The sequence below is a fragment of the Coffea arabica genome, chromosome 4e (assembly GCF_036785885.1).
Source record: "Coffea arabica cultivar ET-39 chromosome 4e, Coffea Arabica ET-39 HiFi, whole genome shotgun sequence".
Classification (NCBI taxonomy): domain Eukaryota; kingdom Viridiplantae; phylum Streptophyta; class Magnoliopsida; order Gentianales; family Rubiaceae; genus Coffea; species Coffea arabica.
The window spans coordinates 3,779,925-3,800,331 of NC_092317.1; the positions used below are offsets into that span (position 1 = coordinate 3,779,925).

Below are 20,407 nucleotides of genomic sequence, written 5' to 3' on the forward strand. Positions count from 1 at the left end.
TCTCTTTTCTTGGTTTCTAATGTATCTGAAACGACGGAGACACAAAAAATTTCTTTAGTCCAAACAGTACTATTGTTAACATCTCTAGCTTCCAAACGTTTTTTGAAAATTTAATTAATTTGGAATTTGTTTACCATCTTGAATACTCAAACATAATGAATGAATTACAAAAGTCAACATCCGGTCATGATCTGATTTTTTTCTTTTTCCTTTTTTTTTTTAAAAAAAAGTCATACGATCGGCCCATGATATATTTTTTTTCCAATAAAAAATTACTGCGCCACAATCATTATAAGGCAATTCTTGAAATTTAGACCAATTTATCAATGAATAAAACATATATATATATATATTTTTTTAAATGGTGGACATAAGGCGTTGTTGACCTTCAAATTGAGGTCAACCTTTTGGTTATTCAGACATGAAAAGGTTGCATGTACGAGAAGTACGTACTGATACGAGACTTTTGTTTGTAAACATAAGCAATAGCCGAATAAGACACTAATTACATGTACATTCAAATATTACCCTTTGATGCGCGGCAGAAAATCAAATCCTGGACCAGTAGTATGTATAGAAGAACTACCGTAGAAAACAATTGATTAGTCTTTCATTCTGGTCAGCAAGTTCTTCAGCTGTTAACTGCACTCAAAACATTCAAACCTGTTTGAACTTTATTTACAACTTTTTTTTTTTGTAATTCAAAACCCAAGATTAAAGAACTATCTATCTATCTATCATGTTCCTTGCGTTGAAACAGAGGACAAACCGCGTGGAGGAGGACAGCTTAATTTTCTTGCTTCCTAGCTGTATATCTGGCTATATATTTATTTTACTGCACTTGCCAGCACTAAGGCCCAATTTTGTGTATATTTTGGCCATGCTTGGATTGCTTGTTTCCGTCGGAAAATATTGTCGTTTTTCGTGATCACATTTTCCTATCACCTTTTTCCCTCACATATATCAAATCGCTACAGTAATTTTTTCATGAAAAATGACGGAAAATGCAATTCAAACACAACCTTTCTTCTTTTTTTTATTATTTATTTATTTAATAAAAAGCAAAATTTCATTAACGAATTACTGGAACTGTTTAGAGAAAAAAAATGCTAAATTTCACTTAAGAAATCAAAACTTATCCTAACTACTCTTACAAAATCTGCAATATATATAATTAATAGGTGTATGATCTTCTTGAACCCTTAATTTATGCCCTTTTTGTCTACTAGTATATGAAATAAACTAGCATTTCATTCGGTGCATATAAATATAAATAATGTGTAACGTGGAAAATGCTTTGAAAACGTGACAAGAAAGCAAGGTCCAAGTCCGCAACCACAACCTTCCCCGGTAGAAGTAGAACAACAAAGTATTATTAACCAGTGGTTGATTTATTACGAATTAGTAGTAGTATCAATTAATTTGTGATGTTAGATGGACAGATGGATAGATGGACGCTGAGGATCGGGTCAAACAGGACTTCAACAATCAATAAACAAATAAATGTGGGTATGGATTGGTACTACTTTGTCTCTTGTCTCTTTCTTCCTTTCTTCTCTCTTCCTTTGCTAAGGTGGGCTTGACTTTGACTATTACAAAGAATTTCAAGATCTCCCCATTTGCTTTTCAACTTCATGACCGACACCAAACCTTACTTTTCTTTTCTTGGCAGTCTCCAACGCCAGCCTTTTTTATAAATATATACTACAATATCACCAAATTATTTTCACTATTTTCTTTCATTCCTTCCGGCCATCTTCCTTCCGACCTTCCTTCCTACAAGTCGTCGGCTTCCTCTCTTTGGTTGTATATATCCCCACTGTATCCTTTCTCGATTATCAACACACACACACAGCAGAAGTAAACTTCTCAGCAAATATTATTATCAATCATCTCTTTAGCCATCCCTTGCTAAGTTTCGACTCTGATCTCAAAAGCTTCTTTAAAGGAGAAGTAGCTTCTTCTACAGTTCGTGTGGATTTGGCAAGCTATTTTAATCACTGGACCTATGGATTATACTAGTTTGGTTGATACTTCACTGGATCTCAATATTAAACCTCTCCGGCTCTTGGATGATGGTCTGGTACGTCAAAGTCAATGCAATCATCAAACAAGATAGGATATATTGGAGCATCTTCTGTTATTTTTGGTTATGAATTTTCCTTATCTACTTGCTGATTCTTGATGTGATTTACTACTTCGATTTCAGAAACAAGAAGTGCAAAGCAATTTAATTGGGGGAACAACAGTTCCCGTCAACGAGGAGGTTGGCTCTCTCTCTTCTCCTTCTACTCTTGTAATCCGAGATTTAATTTCCCTAGCCCCGTTTTCTTCAATTCAACAAAAAAGATTCTTAGTTCTACTCTTTTAAGTTTTTTGGAGCACGAACCGTACGATTTCTTGATATTTTATGTTACCAAACCGAGTAGTGTGATTAGGAAAGATCTAAATTTTAGCGCGGTCCTCCCATTATTTGCTTTCAGGCCGGTGCTTTGGTAGAGGAACTGAACCGAGTAAGCGCTGAAAACAAGAAGTTGACGGAGATGTTGACAGTACTTTGTGAGAACTATAATGCTTTGAGAAACCACTTAATGGATTATATGAGCAAGAATCCTGGAACTGACAACAACAATGGATCAAGAAAAAGAAAATCCGAAAGCACCACTACCAATAACAACAATGATACCATCATTGATGCTGCAACTAATGGGCCCTCAGAAAGTAGCTCGAGTGATGAAGCTTCATGCAAGAAACCAAGGGAAGAGCATATTAAGGCCAAGGTTTCAAGAGTTTATGCCCGAACCGAGCCATCTGATACAAGCCTGGTAAGTCCATAATCCCTAGCATAGACTTCAAAACAAACTTCCATATTTCATGTGGGAAAAAAGTACTAATTAATTAATAAGCCAATGTGAATCTGAAATGATTTCAAATAGTTGATCGTATGAGGTTGAAATATGATCTGTCCCTTTTATACTGCGAATCTGAATGGCAAAATTTCTTTATTACAGATTGTAAAGGACGGATACCAGTGGAGGAAATATGGACAGAAAGTCACCAGAGATAACCCCTCTCCGAGAGCTTATTTCAAATGCTCATTTGCTCCTAGCTGCCCCGTTAAGAAGAAGGTATGCTAAACTACTAGCCTGCGCGTTGCACAGGAAACTGCAAATTAACAGCTCATTATGCGATACTATTAATTCAGCTTACAGATCAAACTAGTAGAAATATCAGTTTTTGGTGGAGAAAAATGCGAGGCATGCAATTTTTATGTCTATTTATAAAAGTTCGAACAAGTCCGAAGAATGATAATTAAAAAAAAAAAAATACGCTTAACATGGAACTAAATCTAAATTAACCAAAGACAAATTGTCTACAGTCATTCCTACGATATCATCTTCTTGCAATAAACATTGAAGAGAAAGCATTCATTCCATTAATTTTGCCCAAGATAAGAGGTAGCTGCTCTGTCATGCCGTGTTTTATGTGTGTTTCTGAAGTTATCTATGGTACCAGAGAGGCATTACTAAAGTAATCTCTGGCCCAAGATGAAAGAATGTTTTTCTATCATGCCGTGTTTTAGTAGTGTTTCTGACAAAATCTACTACAGTTTTTTTGTAGTATTGGAGTGGCATTACTAAACTATTTTCGTTGCATTTGATCAAACACAGGTCCAAAGAAGTGTGGAAGATCAATCTATTCTTGTAGCAACTTATGAGGGGGAGCACAATCACCCACATCCATCAAAAATGGATCAAACACCCTCAAACTCTACCCGATGTGTAACACTTGGTCCAGTCCCATGCTCAACATCTCTCAGCTCATCTGGACCAACAATTACCCTGGACCTTACCAAGCCTAAATCCCATGAAGAAACAAGAAATTCAAGTACTCGCAAGGTTAATTCACCAGAAATTCAACAGTATATCATAGAACAAATGGCTTCTTCCTTGACCAAAGATCCGAGTTTCAAAGCAGCCCTTGCAGCCGCCATATCGGGAAAATTTCTCCAGCATAATCAGACAGAGAAGTGGTAAAGAAGGAAACAGTAGTGGAATCTAGTCAAGGGTTGTTGTCAATTTGCTTGTATTTGACTAGTCGAAGATCGATGGGACCAATTTGATGTATATACCACATTAGAAAATTTGAAGTTGATAGTATGGTAGGCGAACTTCATCCTTCGGACAAAAAAAAATATGATGGGTTAAAGGGGAGGGATTAATTCAAGTTGTAATATGGGCTGCCTCAACTAAAGCCCAAAAGGCAGCTGATTCAGCCACCTAAACATACGCTACTTGTTTAGTTGAAGATTCGGAAAGAAATTTTCTCACCAACTCTCCCTTAATATTTCTATGGATTTGTCAACAAATGGGGTTGCATTTGATTCTTTTATCTGTCCAAAGGACTTTTTGGCCAGAGGCGGTGGCACGACTTTTGTGCTCTAAACGTCAAGCTAAAGTCTATCGTTGTTCCGTCAACTGGATTCTACATTTCTTGAAAGGGATAATTTCAGAAACCTGAGGGGAGGTTTCTGGCTATGTCACTTAGTTCCCTTGAAGTTTTTAAAATTACACTTACCTTCATTAATTTGACACTTTGGTAATCAAACCTTAAAATAAGGTCAAAAATTTAATGAATACCTTAAAATGCCCTTATCTTATAAAGTTCAATTCATTCTTCTAAACAATTGTAAAGTAATTTGACACAATTATATATAAAAAAAAGGAGTCTCAAGTTTTTCATGCCACTATTTATTATTTAATAATCAACTATAACAATAAATCTTTTGTTATGATAAGCTATTTTTTATAGTGCTTTATTGGGAATATAGGTTTTTTTTTTAAGATTGAGAAGAAAGTGTTACCTTGTGTTTTTTAAGTTTATGGATTATTTTTTTTAATTAAAGTTTATATGGACTAGTTTAGTGATGGAACTACCATAGTTTGGTAGTGATTTTAGGCCATTTGTTTTTAATTATTGTTGATTTTGATACAAAAAAAGAGCTACAAAAAAATTGGATGATATAAAAAATCATTAAAAAAATTACTAGTTTAACATTTGATCTGTATAGATATTAGGGACAACATTGATAATTTTTCTATGCTTTTAATGAAATAGAAGAGAAATGAATAAGAAGGAAAAAAAAATTATAAAATCCATCGTTTGTATAAACATGGTAGCAAGAGAGTTTTATTACAATATTAAGGTTAGCATTGTTATTTTAAATGGATAAAGGAGGTAGGTGTAATTTTTAAAACCTTAAGGGAGCCACATGAAATTATCAAAAACCTCAGGAGAGGTTTCTGAAATTATCCCTTCTTGAAACGACAGCTTTGAGGGGCTAAATCAGAGCATACAACCATAGAAGATCAAATGTTTTTTCATAGATCCTGATGGGAATTCCCATGTGAAAACAACGTCGTATTGAGAGTTAAATTCGAGAGGAGCTCGAGAAGTAAACACGAAATTATTTCTCAAAGCCGCAGCTAATTTTTCTGAAATGATCATTGATGTTCACAGATTTGAATGGCATATACCAAGCAATGCCAGAATTTTGTTTGGCATTCAAAAAAGGTAGTTCGGTTAATTTATGTTGGGTTCCTTCTACTTGCAACTGCCGACTAACATCCAGTTTTTCAGTCCTTTGGCAAGACTGCCAACAAATATCCACGGAGCGTAATGGGTAGGGAAACTGCATGGCAAACGCTGTCTCAGTAAACATGCCATGAATCTGTGAAACCGGACACGCCTGGAAATCCATCAGTATGGAAGAAAAGAAAAACATGAGGTAGCCTATAGACCTTCGCAGCCTCATCCTCGGGCAGGACTGCTTTCTAATGCTACAGCAGCAAATTCCTGTTGGAAGAAAGCACTTGCTACTAAAGTGGCGTCAAAATTGAAGAAGAGGGTCAGTCCTGGAAGTCGCCAATTGGCAGTTGATGCCAAGCACGTAGCATGAAGCCTATACAGAAGGCGGCCGCAATTCACAGGAATACCCCAGATACCTTGAACATCATCGTCGTGTGCAGCCAAATTCTAATTGGCACTTTACAATGCAATGAACAAAAATGATTCATTATCATTTATACATAAACAAATTGTTGCATTAGCCCACAACAGCACACAAGCACGGGATACACTGCACAACATCATTTATCAACTTGACATGTCACAATGTTGATAAGCTCAATGCATCTAGTCTTTCCTCAAATCCACTTTCAGCTGAATCCTCGGCTTGTTTTCCTTCGATGGTGGCTATGAGGTCATCATCTTTATTTCTGCCATCACCCACATCTACACAATCCCTAAATCTGAAGCAACTTATGAGATGGTCATTCGTGATTCCAGCCACTTGCATGAATGAGTAGACAACCGTAGGTCCAATTCCTCGAAATCCTCTCCTTACAAGATCTTTGCTGATTGCATCAGCTTTTGACGTCTTAATTGGAACCTGCCTTGGATAGCGAAAATGACCAACTATAGGCTTGTAATTGACAAAACCCCATATATATTTCTCAAAAGACCCAAATTCCTCAATGATCTGCAACATGAGCAAAACAACGAACTCATTAGATGGATTACCATATTATCACTGACTCGCATACAACCCATAAGTGCTCCCTTTGTTTTCCAGATTGATTGTATAAATAAGGCTATTAAACACTACTATTAAGCAGTGCTGTATCTCTTTGTTTTTCAATATGGTAACAAGTTCTAATTTGGGAATTATTCTTCTGTCTACTATCTCTTTTCCTTAAAAAAAAAAAAAGAAATGGCAAGGAATGATTAGTATGAGATGCTAAATATGTTCATTTGTATAAGAAGAACGTAAAAATCATGTTTGCAAGAACTGCCTGAAAGTTGAACGTGGACTGCCAATTCTTCCATTCTTTAGGCTACAACTAAACTTCAAGAGTTTACACCACCAACAGTCACTTTAAAAAAGGAAAACTATTATTAGCAGATTCTTTCATGCTCAATATGATAAGACAGATTTAAGGCTCCCATTAGGTTCTAATTTGGGTCATCTTTCACTAAGATTTCATTAAATCATCCTGCTTTTAGCATCTACTATAAACATTAAGACCTCAAATACACTCATCTTCGAACTGAACACTAATAATTATAACAGCTAGTGAAAAGAAAGATATCACTCTTCAAAAACAGTCATAAAATGATAGAGCTACACAAATATATTAGTACTTACTTTACAAGCTTGGCGTGCATTTTCTACAATTGCACGCAGCTTTAACTCAGATAGAAGCGAACTAGCAGGGCTTCCTGGAGTTGCTATCTTCTTCTCATTTAATTTGGAGACAGCAACTGGATCAAAGTCCTGAAAGACCTCTCTGCATCCAAGCACATTCAATTGCATCAATCACTTAGATGTGAAAACTTTGAACCTGCTATTGTTTACTTTAAAGAAACTGATTTAGCTTTTTCTCAGCTACTTCTCAATGCATTTTCTTTTGCCACACCAATATATGCTTTTCAACATTTATGGGAAAAAAATGCCTACGAAAACTTCAACAATTCGTCAAGTTTTAGTACAAATTTTGGACAAGCTAAAGCAAAAAAGAACAGGACCCTCGTACAAGCATACAAAAAATTTTGAGCATCTGCCCAAACATCATAGACTTAGAACCTACCTGAATGTATGCCTTTTATTGAGAATGGTGGGCCATGGAAGTTCAGCCAATGCAGTGGATAGGCTGAGAAATTCAAAAAGCTTCCTGCAAATTGGCAAAAACAATCAAACTCAAACTTGAAAGCCCGTCAACTCAAGTTCATGAAACTTTGAAATCGACAAGATAAACAACAGGGTCTTTTGAGTTTTCTTACTTATCTTCATGAGCTGGCACTCCCCATTCTTCATCGTGGAAGGCAGCATAGGATGGATCTTGTCACAATAAGAAACTAATTAGCAAAAAAGTAAATCAAAGGATGGTATATGCACATAAGAGGACTACGTCAGATTGCAACACACTGACAGTGGAACGAAAAGATGGAGAATAAATGTACATCAAAGCAGTTAAAATAGTACCATCATGCATTGCCTTCCTAGTAAAACCTGTTCCTATTCATTGACATAGTGCACATATCCACAAGTAACATCATATTGAGAAACCCAGGCATAAATGAAGCACTAAGATGACTCTTAATATACCAAAAAGAACTGCCCTAAAATGATGCTTCACAATTCCCTGAGATGTCCTAAAAAATAACTAAGTCAGCGGAAAAACAGGACTAGAAATTACATTTAGAATCACATGAAATTAGAAAGTTCATTCATAACAAAATTACTAAAACTCATTTCCATGTGTATCTCACTGCCAGTTGTGAGCATTATACGGAAGCAAACTCGCTTTGACGACACTTTCAATCGCGTGAATTCTAAAACAGCAAAATGGAGGCCAATACATACCCCTTTACAAAGACAAATTACACATTTTCTGTCCTTCATATGCAGCACTCCCATGGTCACATCCCAAACATGTATGCTCGCATTATATCAGCTCAAACAAGTAACCTTATCAAACAAAACATCCAGTGAACACTAAAAACATAACTTTCTATGAAAAATTCAAACTTTTTGCTCGACTCTTTGAACAAGCTACACGGAAGGATGCTACACCTAATAAAGCTCAAACTTCTATATATGGGGGGAAAAAAGAAAAGAATAAAAGCCCAATAATCCTACCAGTATTTGGAGTGACCCAGGCACACCTTTTCTTAGCCACAGAATCATCAGCTAGTCCTACAACAGCTGCACTGTCAACCTCAGAACCAACTTTCTCCAATTTCTCAACTTTTGGCCCACAGTGTTGTTGCTTCCGTCTAATCGGAGTGGGCGTCAAGCTTCTCCTACTAATTTTCCCTGTCGACGCCCGGCTTTGGGAAGAATCCGTCGAAGCGTCCGACGAACAAGAAGCATTCATGGACAAATTCGACCTCATCAAAAACGACTTCACCTCCTGCCGCTGCTGCTGCTGCCTCATAATCGCAGCTGAAGCTCCCCCAAACTTCTTCTTCGGAGACGGGGACAAATCCTTCTCCATCGTGACAGTGGCCGGAGATTTCTTCTCCTCTCCTTCCTGCATTTTGTTCACACTACTAATCTTAGGCTTACTCACGGGCTTCCTTAGCTCCAATGCCGATCTCGTCTTGTTACCCGCCGGTCCGAGCACCGGGCGGACCTCCGACTCGGCATGGTTCATCGATCTCACTCGCGGCGGCCCAGACATTTCCTCTAATTCACCCAAATTTGCCGAAAATTTTAGTTAAAATTCACTGATCAGTGAGAAAAACTATCCCAATTGCTGAATTTGCTGAGTAGCTAGGGTTTGGGTAGTATGAAGAGTGAGAAAGTGAAAGGCGCATTGTAGTAGGGTGGGGAGGAGACTAGTGAAATAAAACCCAGAGGAGACAGGGGTTATGGTAGAAGTGGATGCATTAGTTACGATGAAGGCGAATACTGTAGGAGGAGAAATTCTGTGGCAGTTGGATGATCAGGTAGAAACCAGCCGGCAGCTGCTTCAGGGAAGATGGATGTTTCTAGATGGAAACCACTGAATCGGAGTTGGTGATGAATGATGATGATTGCTGAAAATGAAATTTGAAAGCAAAAAGACAGAAAAGGTCACCAGTAAAAGTTTGCCACATCAGCTATGGCAGCCTGGACTCGGGGAACCTAGTCCTTTTATTTTTCTTATTTCACTTTTTTTTTCTCTTGTTGGGGGATTTTCAAATTTTTGTTAATGGTGACAATAAATCTATTAGTATTAGTACCATATTTTCTCTTCTCTTCTTTCTTTTTTTCCTTTCCTTTCCTTTCCATTCCTTTTTTTTTTTGTAATTTTGGTGGGTGGTGTAGATGCTGGATAAATAAACTCGTGTCACATGCATAGGGTTCTTGTTTCCTTTGGCTTGTATTGGTGTATTTTGCTAAATTGGTGAAAACAAAAGTTATTCTAGTTTGAAATTGATTAATTGCTGCAAAAAAAATATTAAATTTGAGCCTAAAAGGGCATAAAGACAGGGATAATTTCAAAAGCCTCCCTTGAGGTTTATGACCATTTCACTGGTCTCGCTTTAGATTTCAAAAATTATTTTAACTTCTCTTGAGATTTATTATCTTGTATAACATTTAAATTCAACCAACCATTAAAAAGTGATATTAAAAGATAGAAGATAACATGATTTCATCATTGATCTTCATCTACTATATTATTTAGGTAATCCAGTACCATCTGACATATTAAAGAAAAACACTAGAATTTGATGTTTACCATCAGGAATCAAATCACATATAGAATCAAAAAATAATATATCATTCTATATATAAGATCCAAATTACTCTTTTTAGTTGCAGATCCATTGTCAAACATAACAATAACAAATAATCGAAAAAAAATCGACAACCAAAATATTACAAAGAGCGAACTTAAATACATTAAAAATCTCAGCAACTAACCTTAATATATTGACAAGGATATTTATGATCTTTATGTTTGCTCTCTGTAATATTTTGGTTGCAATTTTTTTTTTGATTATTTTTTGTTGATCATGTTTAACAATAGATATGTAACTAGAAAAAGTAATTAGCATAATGCATTAAGTGAAAATATAGATTGATGTATTATTTTTGGATGCTATATATGATTTAATTCCTAATGATAAATAGCAAATTTTAATGTTTTTCTTTAATGTGTAGGTTAGTATTACATAAACTAAATAATGTAATAGATGAGGGGTAATGGTGGAATCACGTTATATTCTCTCTTGTAATATCACTTTTTAATTACTAGTTGGGTCTAAATGTTACAAAATAATTAACCTCAATAGAGGTTAGTGTAATTTTCGATATTTGGAGAGAAGCCAACGAAATAGTCAGAAACCTTAGCGAAGATTTATAAAAATGTCCCAAAAGAAAAATTACTTATCTAACAAGTGCACATTTAGCACACATTGATATATATTTCAGAGGTCATATTTTAAAAAATGTAAGATTAATTAGAAAAAGTAAACAAATACAAGGGAGGGTAGGTAAGATTAGATAGGGAAAGTATATATATGCAAAGGAGGGTAATAATTGTTAGTTTGTACATATATATATATATATATATATGGTAGATTAGATGAATTTTAGGTATAGTAACAAGTATTCAATGGGTACTAGCTAGATTAACTCAAAAAAAAAGCGTTGAAAATAGATTATAGAAAAGGATACTTCGTTGTATGCATGAAGTATGTCAATAAAATCATGGAGTTAAACTTAGTCAACAAATTAAAAAATTGCAAAGAAAATTTAAACAAAATCTCAAACTTGAGATGGAAATTATGCCCCCAAAAGTACTCAGAAAGCTAGTACAGAACTTGCTGGCAAGTTTATTCATAATTTTTAGAATATGACTTAAAGTAGAGAAAAAAAAAAGAAGAGTGTCTGCGGACGTTAGCAGAAGTTTTTTAAAGAAAATTCTTCATGAATTGGACTTTGACTTCCGCCTTTGCGACTTGAGAGTTTAGTTAAATTAGCAGTTGGTTTAGACGGCTATAAGCATTAACAATTCTATAACAGCTGGATTATCCACACAGACAACTTACATTAATATTAATATTTAAATAAATCATTAAGTTGCATCTGTAACTTTTCTTCCTTTTCGTTTTTCCTTTTTTTTTTGGGATAACTTTCTTTGGGTGGGGCCTACTTATCCAATCTTCTTCACACATTCAAATCCAACGTCCAGTCGGCCACTATGATAAAAGTGCTAGCAAATACTACCACTAGTAGCAAGCAGCGATGGCTTGAGGCTGTTAATTCAAGAACACTGGAAGCGGATATACTAAAATGGCTGCAACTTCTCTACTGCCAAAGTCAATTTCACAATTTCTCATCAATCCGCCTTCAATTCCCTCAACAAGCTTAATCAATGTCACCTTTGTAAACAATTCAGCAGACTTAATTTTATGCACCAAAAATTCATGCAAGATTGTGACCAATGCCAAGAAAAATCCTTGGCTTGACCCTTTTGACGACGGTGTCGACCCCGAAATGGAGTATGGCTCGCTGTTTTCCGAGGGAAAGCAAGATGAAGATCCAAGGCCACCTGATAATCCTGATAATCCCTACGGGTTCTTGAAATTCCCAATGGGATATAATGTCGAAATTGCTTCATTGGGATTGAAAATTCGAGGCGACGTTAGAAGATGTTGTTGTGTTATTTCTGGTGGAGTTTATGAGAATTTGTTGTTCTTTCCAGCAATTCAGTTGTTGAAGGATAGATATCCTGGTGTTCAGATAGACGTTGTGGCATCTGACAGAGGGAAACAGACTTACGAGTTGAACAAGAACGTCAGATGGGCTAATGTTTATGATCCAGATGATGACTTCCCTGAGCCTGCAGAGTATACTGATATATTAGGAGTTCTTAAGGTTGGTGAACAATTCTTATTTGTGTCAAGGCAAGCAACCAAATTTTATATCAGTTGAATGGAATCTGATTTGATCCATAGCTAATTAGATTGTATAGACAACATCACATGCGGGAATGAAGAAAGTTTGAAGCAAACTGCCCAGAGATGTGAATTGGGGAGTTTTGGGGGAACAAAATCTAACGTAGTTAAAAAGGCAATATACGAACAATTTTAACAACACGCTGGAGGTAGTTTCACCTCCCACGACCCCATATATCTGCCATTGAAATGAGGAATTTGGCCCTAGCCATCAGCTTCCAAAACTCTGATTGAATATGTTTCTAGTTCAATGTGAATAGATTCTTCTTCTTCGCAGTTCGCACTGATTAAGAATCACTATGCTACATATCAATATTTCCATGTAGAACATGAGCGCATGGCTTGTCTGTTTTACACGGTGCTTCTATACATGTTTCCTCTTCTCTTGCTTGCAGAATAGATACTATGACATGATCCTGTCAACAAAACTAGCAGGGATTGGGCATGCAGCATTCTTGTTTATGTCAACAGCCCGAGACAGGGTTAGTTACATATACCCAAATGTAAATGCTGCAGGAGCAGGATTGTTTCTTTCAGAAACATTTAAACCAGACAGTACGAATCTCTCTGAGGGTGGATATCACATGTAAGTTGGACAAAAGGAAAGGCAGAAACTTGCAGACAATCATCGGCTTTCTCTGTTGAAAAATATCCCTAGCTAATGCCAGTGCATTAGAATTGGCAATGTCATGTTTTGTTTCTCAAAGAAAGACATGTATATGCTGTGATGCTGTTTGTGTTTATCTCGTGCATGCAGGTACCATCAAATGGTGGATTGGTTGGGGAGACCAGGTCGTAAGGTACCAAGGCACCCTGTGCCTCCCCTAAAAGTATTGATCTCAAGGAAACTTAAGGAGGTTGTTGAGGCTAAGTATCAGAAGGCAGGTGTGCAGAAAGGGAAATATATAGTCATCCATGGGATTAAAGCAGATTCAAAAGCTAATATGCAGTCCAGGGGAGACGCTGACAGTTTGCTTCCAATTGAAGTATGGTCTCAGATAACCAACGCGATTAAGTATGATACTTTGCCATTCCTATCTGTGGTATACTTGATTGATTTTTACTCACAGAAGCAATTCCTTTCTCATGATCAAAGTTATGATATTTTATGTCGATCTAAACTGACTTGGTTTCTTCTCAAATACTGAGATCAAATCTTTATCTTTTCTTAAAAATTGTTTACCAGTGGACTCAGGCCTGTTTTTGTCATCCCACATGAGAGGGAAAGGGTGCATGTAGAGGATGTTGTTGGATATGATGCAAGTATGGTGTTCATTACTACTCCTGGGCAGGTTTGCTTTTATCCCCTAAAATTATGTTCTTAAATACCGTGCATGTTGCGTAATAGTAGAAATACAAAGTAAGGACACAGTTGGAACGAGCTCTAGGACTACAAAATTGGAATCGTCTCTATATCATATCCACAAAAAAACACCATGATCTCAAGAGTGAGTCATAAATTGTTCTTCTCTGGACAACAATTTGAAGTTTCTAAACTCGAGTTGTGATAGTCATCACTCATCAGTAAGCTCGACAGCTTTATCTCATCAGTAGTTCTAGACCAAAAAGTGACCTTACAACTTTAGATGGTCAGCAATAAGCTCGACAGCTTAACTGATCATTAGTTCTAGTCTTCCAGACCATATAAGTGACCTTACAACTTGGAACTACTGTAGGGAGGGGCCAATGTAAATGAAGCATCTTTACCCTAACATGGTTTTGTTACCCTTGTTATAGCTGGCTGCTCTTATCAATGACTCTGCTGGGGTAATAGCAACAAATACAGCAGCAATTCAACTTGCAAATGCGCGAGAAAAGCCCAGGTAAAATGCTTCTTTTGTTCAACTGCACCCCAATTATTACACAATTCAGCAAATGAAGTTTGAGAAAACATGTGAATTATCTATTGAACTATAAACGAAGCATTTTAATCTATCTCCGAGATCTAGAATTGCAAAAACCTTCGTGCTATGTTAGGCAAGCAAGCTTTACAATCGATACAGGCTCATGTCATCTGTTTTCTTGTCTTGTTTTGCAGCATTGGGTTGTTCTCTTCTGAAGATAAGGGCAGGCTGTTTGTTCCAAATGCAGAAGCCAAGAAATGTTCGATTATTTCATCTAAAACTGGAAGACTAATAGATATTGATGTTGAAGCAGTCAAGAGTGCAGTTGAGATTTTCACAGTTCCCCTTGCCCTGGCTTCTGTATAGCAGATTATCCTCCAGATTACAGTTAAATACAGAGTATTATGTCCTCTTGGATTTTAAAATCCAAAGTTCACTGACGACGTATATCTAGTGAATTCAACTCATCATCCAAAATTCCCGTGTCTAAATGGCAACAAAGCAGCATTGAAGAGTCCTTTCTTGTATATTATCTATGCCAACAAAGGAAGAATACAAACTAATAAATGAATGCAGAAATCATAGAGGTGCTAAATCTTGCAACGATCACAGAATTACCAGCAAGTGTAGGCAAATCCTATGTTCAACCACTTGAATAACTTTAATTGGCCATGGGAGCGAGCGAGCGAGCAAAAGACTGAGGTATGCTGCACCAAAGCTTACAACGGGTTCATGAGTCATGACCCAAGCCTGAACCCCAAAAAAGACAGAAAAAGAAAAAAAAAATGTAAGAAAACAATCATGCAGTCAGTAGCTCCTTGAAAGCGTGACAGTAAAACCACGCCTTCGCACGAGGCAAACATAAGAAAGAGGATGACGGAATTGAGGGTCAATTTGATTATGATTCAAGATATTAGGGTGCTGTTAAACGAACCGAGCTGTTCGGTAGCTCGGTTCGTTTCGGCTCGTTCGTGTTCGTGAAAGGCTCGTTCGAAATTTTAAACGAACCGAGTTCGAACGAATTTTTTTGTTCGATTAATAATCGAGCGAACACGAGCATGTTCGCGAGTTTTAACGAACGTTCGCGAACATGCTAAACAAACGTTCGCGAACACGAACATGTTCGCGAGTTTTAACGAACGTTCGCGAACATAGACATAATTATCATTTGACAAATTTTAGGATTAATTTTATGGCTGGACTTTTATATTTGGAGGGCAAATTTCTTTGTTTTATTTGTTGTTTTTATGTTAATGTTAGTTATATAGTTAATGAATAATATAATTTAGTCACTTAGTGCTTTAATTATTTTTGAGAATGATTAATAATTTGCATGGCATGTTTAAGGCATAAAATAAATTGGATTCGAACATTTCGAACATGTTCGCGAACGGCTCGTTTATGTTAAACGAGCCGAACTCGAACTCGAATTCGAACACGAATTTTACTTAACGAACCGAACACGAACACAGGTTTGGAGTTCGAAAATTAACGAACGAACACGAACGTTGTTCGAACTGCTTAACGAACAGAGCTCAAACATGAGATACTCGGTTCGATTCGGTTCGTTTACAACTCTTTAGGGATACTCTTTGCCAAAAAAAAAAAAAATAATAATAATAAATAAAAGATATTAGGGATACAATTGATATTATATATGCATCAGGGGAGGAAAATGAAATTATCCATTTTCAGAAACAGGCGCCTTAGAGACTAGAGTAAAGCCCTTCGCTATCACTGAACCCATCGTGGTCGTCACTTTTGTCTAAGCTTCCACCACCGTTTCTCCCAGCACCTCCCTTCCGACAGCTCCACCGCAAGAAAACGTAATCGGCCTCTCTGAAATCATCAATAGGACTCCACTTGAGGTAAAGGTTAAATTTTTTCCGTTTTCTTGAATATGCCTGTATATATATGTCACCGGTGCTTCGAAATAATTAATTCTTTTTGCAAGCTTTAAGTCGATATACTTGTTATTGAGCTCTGCAATCGGGAAATCATTATGTTGAATTATAATTTTGTCTACTACTAGGTTATCTTGTTGCATTTTCACTGGATTTTGAAAATATACTGCTTGATTTCGTCGGCATTATGAACAATATACTGGAAATCTTGACCTTGACACAATTGAGATGCATGTCATCCTTATATGGTAGAGATTTTACTTCACTTTTGTGTGGGTCATATGGAGCAGACTCGGAAGGTGTTCTATCAAATGTTTGATTAATCTTTTCTTTTACACGAGCAGGTTTGGAATGCATGCCAAATTGCAAAAGAAAATATGTGTCAGGCATCCACATCTGTTAGTGTAAAACCTTAAGCTGACGGTGTTGAAAGGATTAAAAAAAGTTATGCCTTGTTTTTGTTCTCAAATATTCTTGTGTCTGCCCTTTGCCCGAACTCCCCATATTTTCAATCTTGGGACTAATCTCTCTTGTATAATGTTGTATAGATTAATGACTATTTTCCTCATGGTTGTTTAATTTGCAGTTGTATTGGATATGGAGAATCTCAAAGCTTTTTGAGCTTCATGCAGTCTATAATGAGCTGCCTTCAGATCACTGTGCACCAGCACTGCTGCAACTTCACTAGTGTATGTCATCTACGTTCTGCATCCTCAGTGCAGTGTGCGACACCAGCATTACAGAGTGTTCAACCTCATAAGACTTCGACAACTTTCAACTCAAACTCTTCAAGTTACCTTGGTGCAAGGCTTCCTAAGATTGCCAAAAAGCTAAGTATTGGTGCTTCTGGCGTTCAAATATCTACACCTGTCTGCTTATTTGGTGGCAAAGGGAAATCTGAGAATGCTGATGAGGTAAAGGTTTTCTTAAACTTCTGATAATTGGTTTGTGAATTTAGTAGGTTTCTGTGACTTAGAGAAATAACTTGTTTGATAAAGAAAGAAAGGGAATTAGGAATCTCTTTGTGGCTATTATGTGCTTAGGCTAATACTTTGCCTGTCGTTAATCTACTTATCTTGGGCCCAATAGCTGTGCAGTCTGAGTGGCTTACAACTTCCTTGTTCCTACAAGTTTACTGAGCATCTGCCCTACTTGTGCCTTCTTCATTTGTAACCAAATTGAAAACTTGAGCAGAATGTTTTTATTACATAATCTAATAAACTGCACAACTTGGTTGTAAACAATTAGTTCATTGAATTCACATGGGGTATTAAATTCCATTTTCCTTCTTATGCCTGCTACTATGAGCAATATTCGCAAACAAAACTGTTGGATTTACTAAATTGTTGCATGTTCAGTATGCTAATGGGTTAACAACAAAGTTTAATTTGGCATGACCAAGTGAATGCTCAAAATGGAGCCTAATGCTTTTACGTGGACTTTCCACAACCTGCATGTGAAGAGTTGACAGATTCTTGTAATGGTGTCTCTAGCTGGTTGTGTTTTCTTGACTTATTTTTCAAGCTTTCCAAACAGTAAGCATTTTGGCTCTCTCTCTCTCTCTGTGCCGGTGCCCATGCCCACTTGTCTATGATGAATTGTTAACTGACCTGCCCATACATTTTCTGCTCTTATATGCTTTGCTTTCTTCTGGATTGAAAATAGCATTTAAGAAGAAACATTTGAAGCATGTTTAAACCCAATAGCTACCAATTGGAAGCAGGGTTCTGCATGGAAAGCTTTAGAGAAAGCCATGAGAAATTTTGGGAAGGAACAGTCTGCTGAGGATGTACTACGTCAGCAGATGCAGAAGCAAGAATATATTGATGATGGAGGCAGTGGCGGAAGTGGTCCTGGTGGTGGTAGTGGTGGCAGTGGGGGCAATGGTGAATCAGAGGATGAAAGTCTTTCAGGAATATTGGATGAATTACTCCAAGTGATCTTCGCAGCCATTGGCTTTGTATTTCTGGTACACACACACACACACACTCTCTCTCTCTCTCTCTCTCACACACACACACGCGCACGCGCGCGCACATACACACACCCACACACACCCCAACACAGACACCCAAGAAGCCCAGTCACAAAAAGATACCTCTCAAATTTAAAGACGAACATGTTGGAGCTAGGTGGAGTAAGAATTACAAAGGGTAGACATAGTGAAGGAGGATATTGTTATTTCTGATAGTACTGTGGGTACTCAATTTACCTCATCCAGTCAAGCTCCTAAATATTTTCCAAGTGTTTGTCGCAGGAAAGCTGTAATAATCCTACCTCTTTTGTAAAATATTGAAAAATACTAGTAATAATTGATATGTCTGTTTACATCTTTTGCAACCAAAAACAATGTAAAAGAAAAGATGACCGTTGCTACTTGTTTATAATTATAATATTTTGCGTTAGCTGAGCATGAAAAATCTAATGTACAACGTAAGTTGTTGATTTTCAGCTTGATAATTCTGATAGGGGCACTATTTGAAAAAAGACCCAGCTTATGTTCGGTATGAACGTAGAATTTTTACTCTTTTAATATTAAATTCAGTTGCATATGTGAATATTATGCTCTTCAGACTCGTGAAAGAGTTACTTTAAGTTTCGTGCTTCATCATGGATCAATGATCTGGTGAATATTGCCTCTTTTTCAGTATATGTTGATTATTGAAGGTGAGGAGATCACTACCTTTGCAAAAGACATCATCAGATTTCTCTTTACTGGCCGAAAGAGTATTCGTCTGAGACGTTTGATAGATGACTGGGTGAGGTACTTCCGAAGTCTTTCAGCTACTAAAGATGAGGATCCATACTGGTTGGAGCGTGCAATTCTTGCTACCCCAACATGGTATGACAGCCCAACAAAGTATAAGCGCATGTTTAGGCGATATACGTCCTCCAGATCTTATTCAAGATCTTATTAGTGAAAGGAGAATCTCGAGTTTTTTTGCTTTCTTTTGCCTGCGTTTTAGTTCTGGATCAGGGAAAGGAGAATCTTATGTTTTTTTGCTTTGTTTTGTGTGTCAAGCAAAACCTTGCTGTTGACATTCAGATGTAGAGGCCTTACTGTGGATTTTTTAATTTTATATTTTTAATTTTTATCTTTAGATACAGTTTCAAGTTACCCTGATATGTGTGCTACACGCAGTTTTTTGCACTTGTATTGTGGCGTAAAATTTTTTTTGTTTTTCTGGGGTAATAAAAACTGTTTCCATTAGTCTTGGATTGATCAATCTCCCATGGTACAGTGGCAAATAAAAGCATTTGCCAGGAAGCCTCTGAATCCTGAGAAAACATGGACACGAAGTTGGGGGTTGGCTGAGTTGGTGCTGTTATGGTTAGTTTCGCAGCTTTCTTATGAACTGACTATAATTCAACTACCAGACAAAATGATTAGTGTCTAGCTAGGTTTCAAGTCGAACACTATATATAGCACGCAGTGAAGTAGTTCATCTCTGTTATGTCTGATCTCTAGCTAGATGAGATGTGGGAGCAATCCAAGCCGGTGGGTGCTTAAACTTCATGGTTTCAGTCGGATAACAAGCACTAAAGCTCCTCTTCCATGTTGAATATCCCGAAATCATGGCCTCCAAAAGCACAATTCTTGTTACCACGGAAATGTGCGTGATTTAACATGTAATGATCACCGAAGTGGATAGAATTTCCTTCAATTCCTGGGACTTGCTTAGCAGAGACGGCAGATTGTTGATTAATTTCCAGAAACAAAGTCTGATCACCCAAATCTTTCACCAAATGCAGTTTTTTCCCCGAACGATCAAGCTTGTAAGCATCAAAATCAAAAGTTCTATAAGGGAGTTCACACTCATGGTCCTGGATGCAGTCCAAACATGACGAAGGTGACGCTAAGAAAATACTAGTGTGATCAACGAGAAGGGCGTTGCGTTGCGAGGGTTGATTACTTTCACAGCAGGTATAAGGAAAGAGAAGTATTTATGTACGGCATTTCTTATGCTGCAAGGTTTCTTTTTTCATATTCTGTTTTCTTATTATTATTGTACAGCAGGCTGATGAACTTGTGAACTGCAAAAACCTGGATAGAGAATTTGGAAATGGCCTGAAAAACAAGCATATCACTGTTAAACACATCCTTGTTCAAGCCTTCAGAAGGAAGAAGAAGAAGATTTAAAGGCT

The 20,407-nt window shown here is 37.0% G+C and overlaps 4 protein-coding genes across 6 annotated transcripts; 3 read left to right on the top strand and 1 right to left on the bottom strand.

The window, feature by feature from the left end:
• The first annotated feature begins 1,741 nt into the window (after window positions 1-1,741).
• On the top strand, window positions 1,742-4,334 carry LOC113738517 (probable WRKY transcription factor 40). Its single transcript, XM_027265756.2, has 5 exons — window positions 1,742-2,083; window positions 2,210-2,266; window positions 2,484-2,825; window positions 3,012-3,128; window positions 3,672-4,334. Exons 1-5 carry the CDS (start codon window positions 2,009-2,011, stop codon window positions 4,035-4,037), a joined length of 957 nt encoding a protein of 318 aa, XP_027121557.1. The 5' UTR covers window positions 1,742-2,008; the 3' UTR covers window positions 4,038-4,334.
• Window positions 4,335-5,983: 1,649 nt separating this feature from the next.
• On the bottom strand, window positions 5,984-9,666 carry LOC113740019 (uncharacterized). The gene is made up of 5 exons (XM_027267495.2): window positions 8,702-9,666; window positions 7,843-7,900; window positions 7,650-7,733; window positions 7,208-7,349; window positions 5,984-6,541 (listed from the first exon to the last, which is right to left on the bottom strand). The coding sequence occupies exons 1-5, from the start codon at window positions 9,243-9,245 to the stop codon at window positions 6,170-6,172; spliced, it is 1,200 nt and encodes a 399-aa protein (XP_027123296.1). The 5' UTR covers window positions 9,246-9,666; the 3' UTR covers window positions 5,984-6,169.
• Window positions 9,667-11,777: 2,111 nt separating this feature from the next.
• On the top strand, window positions 11,778-14,834 carry LOC113741265 (photosynthetic NDH subunit of subcomplex B 1, chloroplastic-like). Its single transcript, XM_072047225.1, has 6 exons — window positions 11,778-12,433; window positions 12,909-13,099; window positions 13,271-13,528; window positions 13,700-13,805; window positions 14,251-14,336; window positions 14,552-14,834. The coding sequence occupies exons 1-6, from the start codon at window positions 11,849-11,851 to the stop codon at window positions 14,721-14,723; spliced, it is 1,398 nt and encodes a 465-aa protein (XP_071903326.1). The 5' UTR covers window positions 11,778-11,848; the 3' UTR covers window positions 14,724-14,834.
• Window positions 14,835-16,032: 1,198 nt separating this feature from the next.
• On the top strand, window positions 16,033-19,379 carry LOC113739856 (uncharacterized). 3 transcript variants are annotated; one of them, XM_027267238.2, is made up of 5 exons: window positions 16,033-16,225; window positions 16,848-17,175; window positions 17,985-18,230; window positions 18,714-18,765; window positions 18,910-19,379. In XM_027267238.2, the coding sequence occupies exons 2-4, from the start codon at window positions 16,888-16,890 to the stop codon at window positions 18,741-18,743; spliced, it is 564 nt and encodes a 187-aa protein (XP_027123039.1). In that variant the 5' UTR covers window positions 16,033-16,225; window positions 16,848-16,887; the 3' UTR covers window positions 18,744-18,765; window positions 18,910-19,379. The 3 variants fall into 3 exon arrangements, with proteins under 3 accessions (XP_027123039.1, XP_027123038.1, XP_071903327.1); XM_027267237.2 differs by lacking the exon at window positions 18,714-18,765 and having other exon boundaries at window positions 16,035-16,225; XM_072047226.1 differs by lacking the exon at window positions 18,714-18,765 and having other exon boundaries at window positions 16,036-16,225; window positions 17,985-18,197.
• Window positions 19,380-20,407: the final 1,028 nt, after the last annotated feature.

Bases quoted from the DNA above. Each gene is read 5' to 3' on its own strand.
- LOC113740019 (XM_027267495.2), bottom strand. From the start codon at position 9,245: ATGTCTGGGCCGCCGCGAGTGAGATCGATGAACCATGCCGAGTCGGAG. The intron at 7,734-7,842 runs GTAAGAAAACTC...GCCAATTTGCAG, and splicing joins GTGCCAGCTCATGAAGATAA to GAAGCTTTTTGAATTTCTCA. The intron at 7,350-7,649 runs GTAGGTTCTAAG...GCTTGGATGCAG, and splicing joins AATAAAAGGCATACATTCAG to AGAGGTCTTTCAGGACTTTG.
- LOC113738517 (XM_027265756.2), top strand. From the start codon at position 2,009: ATGGATTATACTAGTTTGGTTGATACTTCACTGGATCTCAATATTAAA. The intron at 2,267-2,483 runs GTTGGCTCTCTC...ATTTGCTTTCAG, and splicing joins CAGTTCCCGTCAACGAGGAG to GCCGGTGCTTTGGTAGAGGA. The intron at 3,129-3,671 runs GTATGCTAAACT...GATCAAACACAG, and splicing joins GCTGCCCCGTTAAGAAGAAG to GTCCAAAGAAGTGTGGAAGA.
- LOC113739856 (XM_027267237.2), top strand. From the start codon at position 16,888: ATGCAGTCTATAATGAGCTGCCTTCAGATCACTGTGCACCAGCACTGC. The intron at 17,176-17,984 runs GTAAAGGTTTTC...AATTGGAAGCAG, and splicing joins AATCTGAGAATGCTGATGAG to GGTTCTGCATGGAAAGCTTT. The intron at 18,231-18,909 runs GTACACACACAC...CCTCTTTTTCAG, and splicing joins CCATTGGCTTTGTATTTCTG to TATATGTTGATTATTGAAGG.
- LOC113741265 (XM_072047225.1), top strand. From the start codon at position 11,849: ATGGCTGCAACTTCTCTACTGCCAAAGTCAATTTCACAATTTCTCATC. The intron at 12,434-12,908 runs GTTGGTGAACAA...TCTTGCTTGCAG, and splicing joins ATATATTAGGAGTTCTTAAG to AATAGATACTATGACATGAT. The intron at 14,337-14,551 runs GTAAAATGCTTC...CTTGTTTTGCAG, and splicing joins AATGCGCGAGAAAAGCCCAG to CATTGGGTTGTTCTCTTCTG.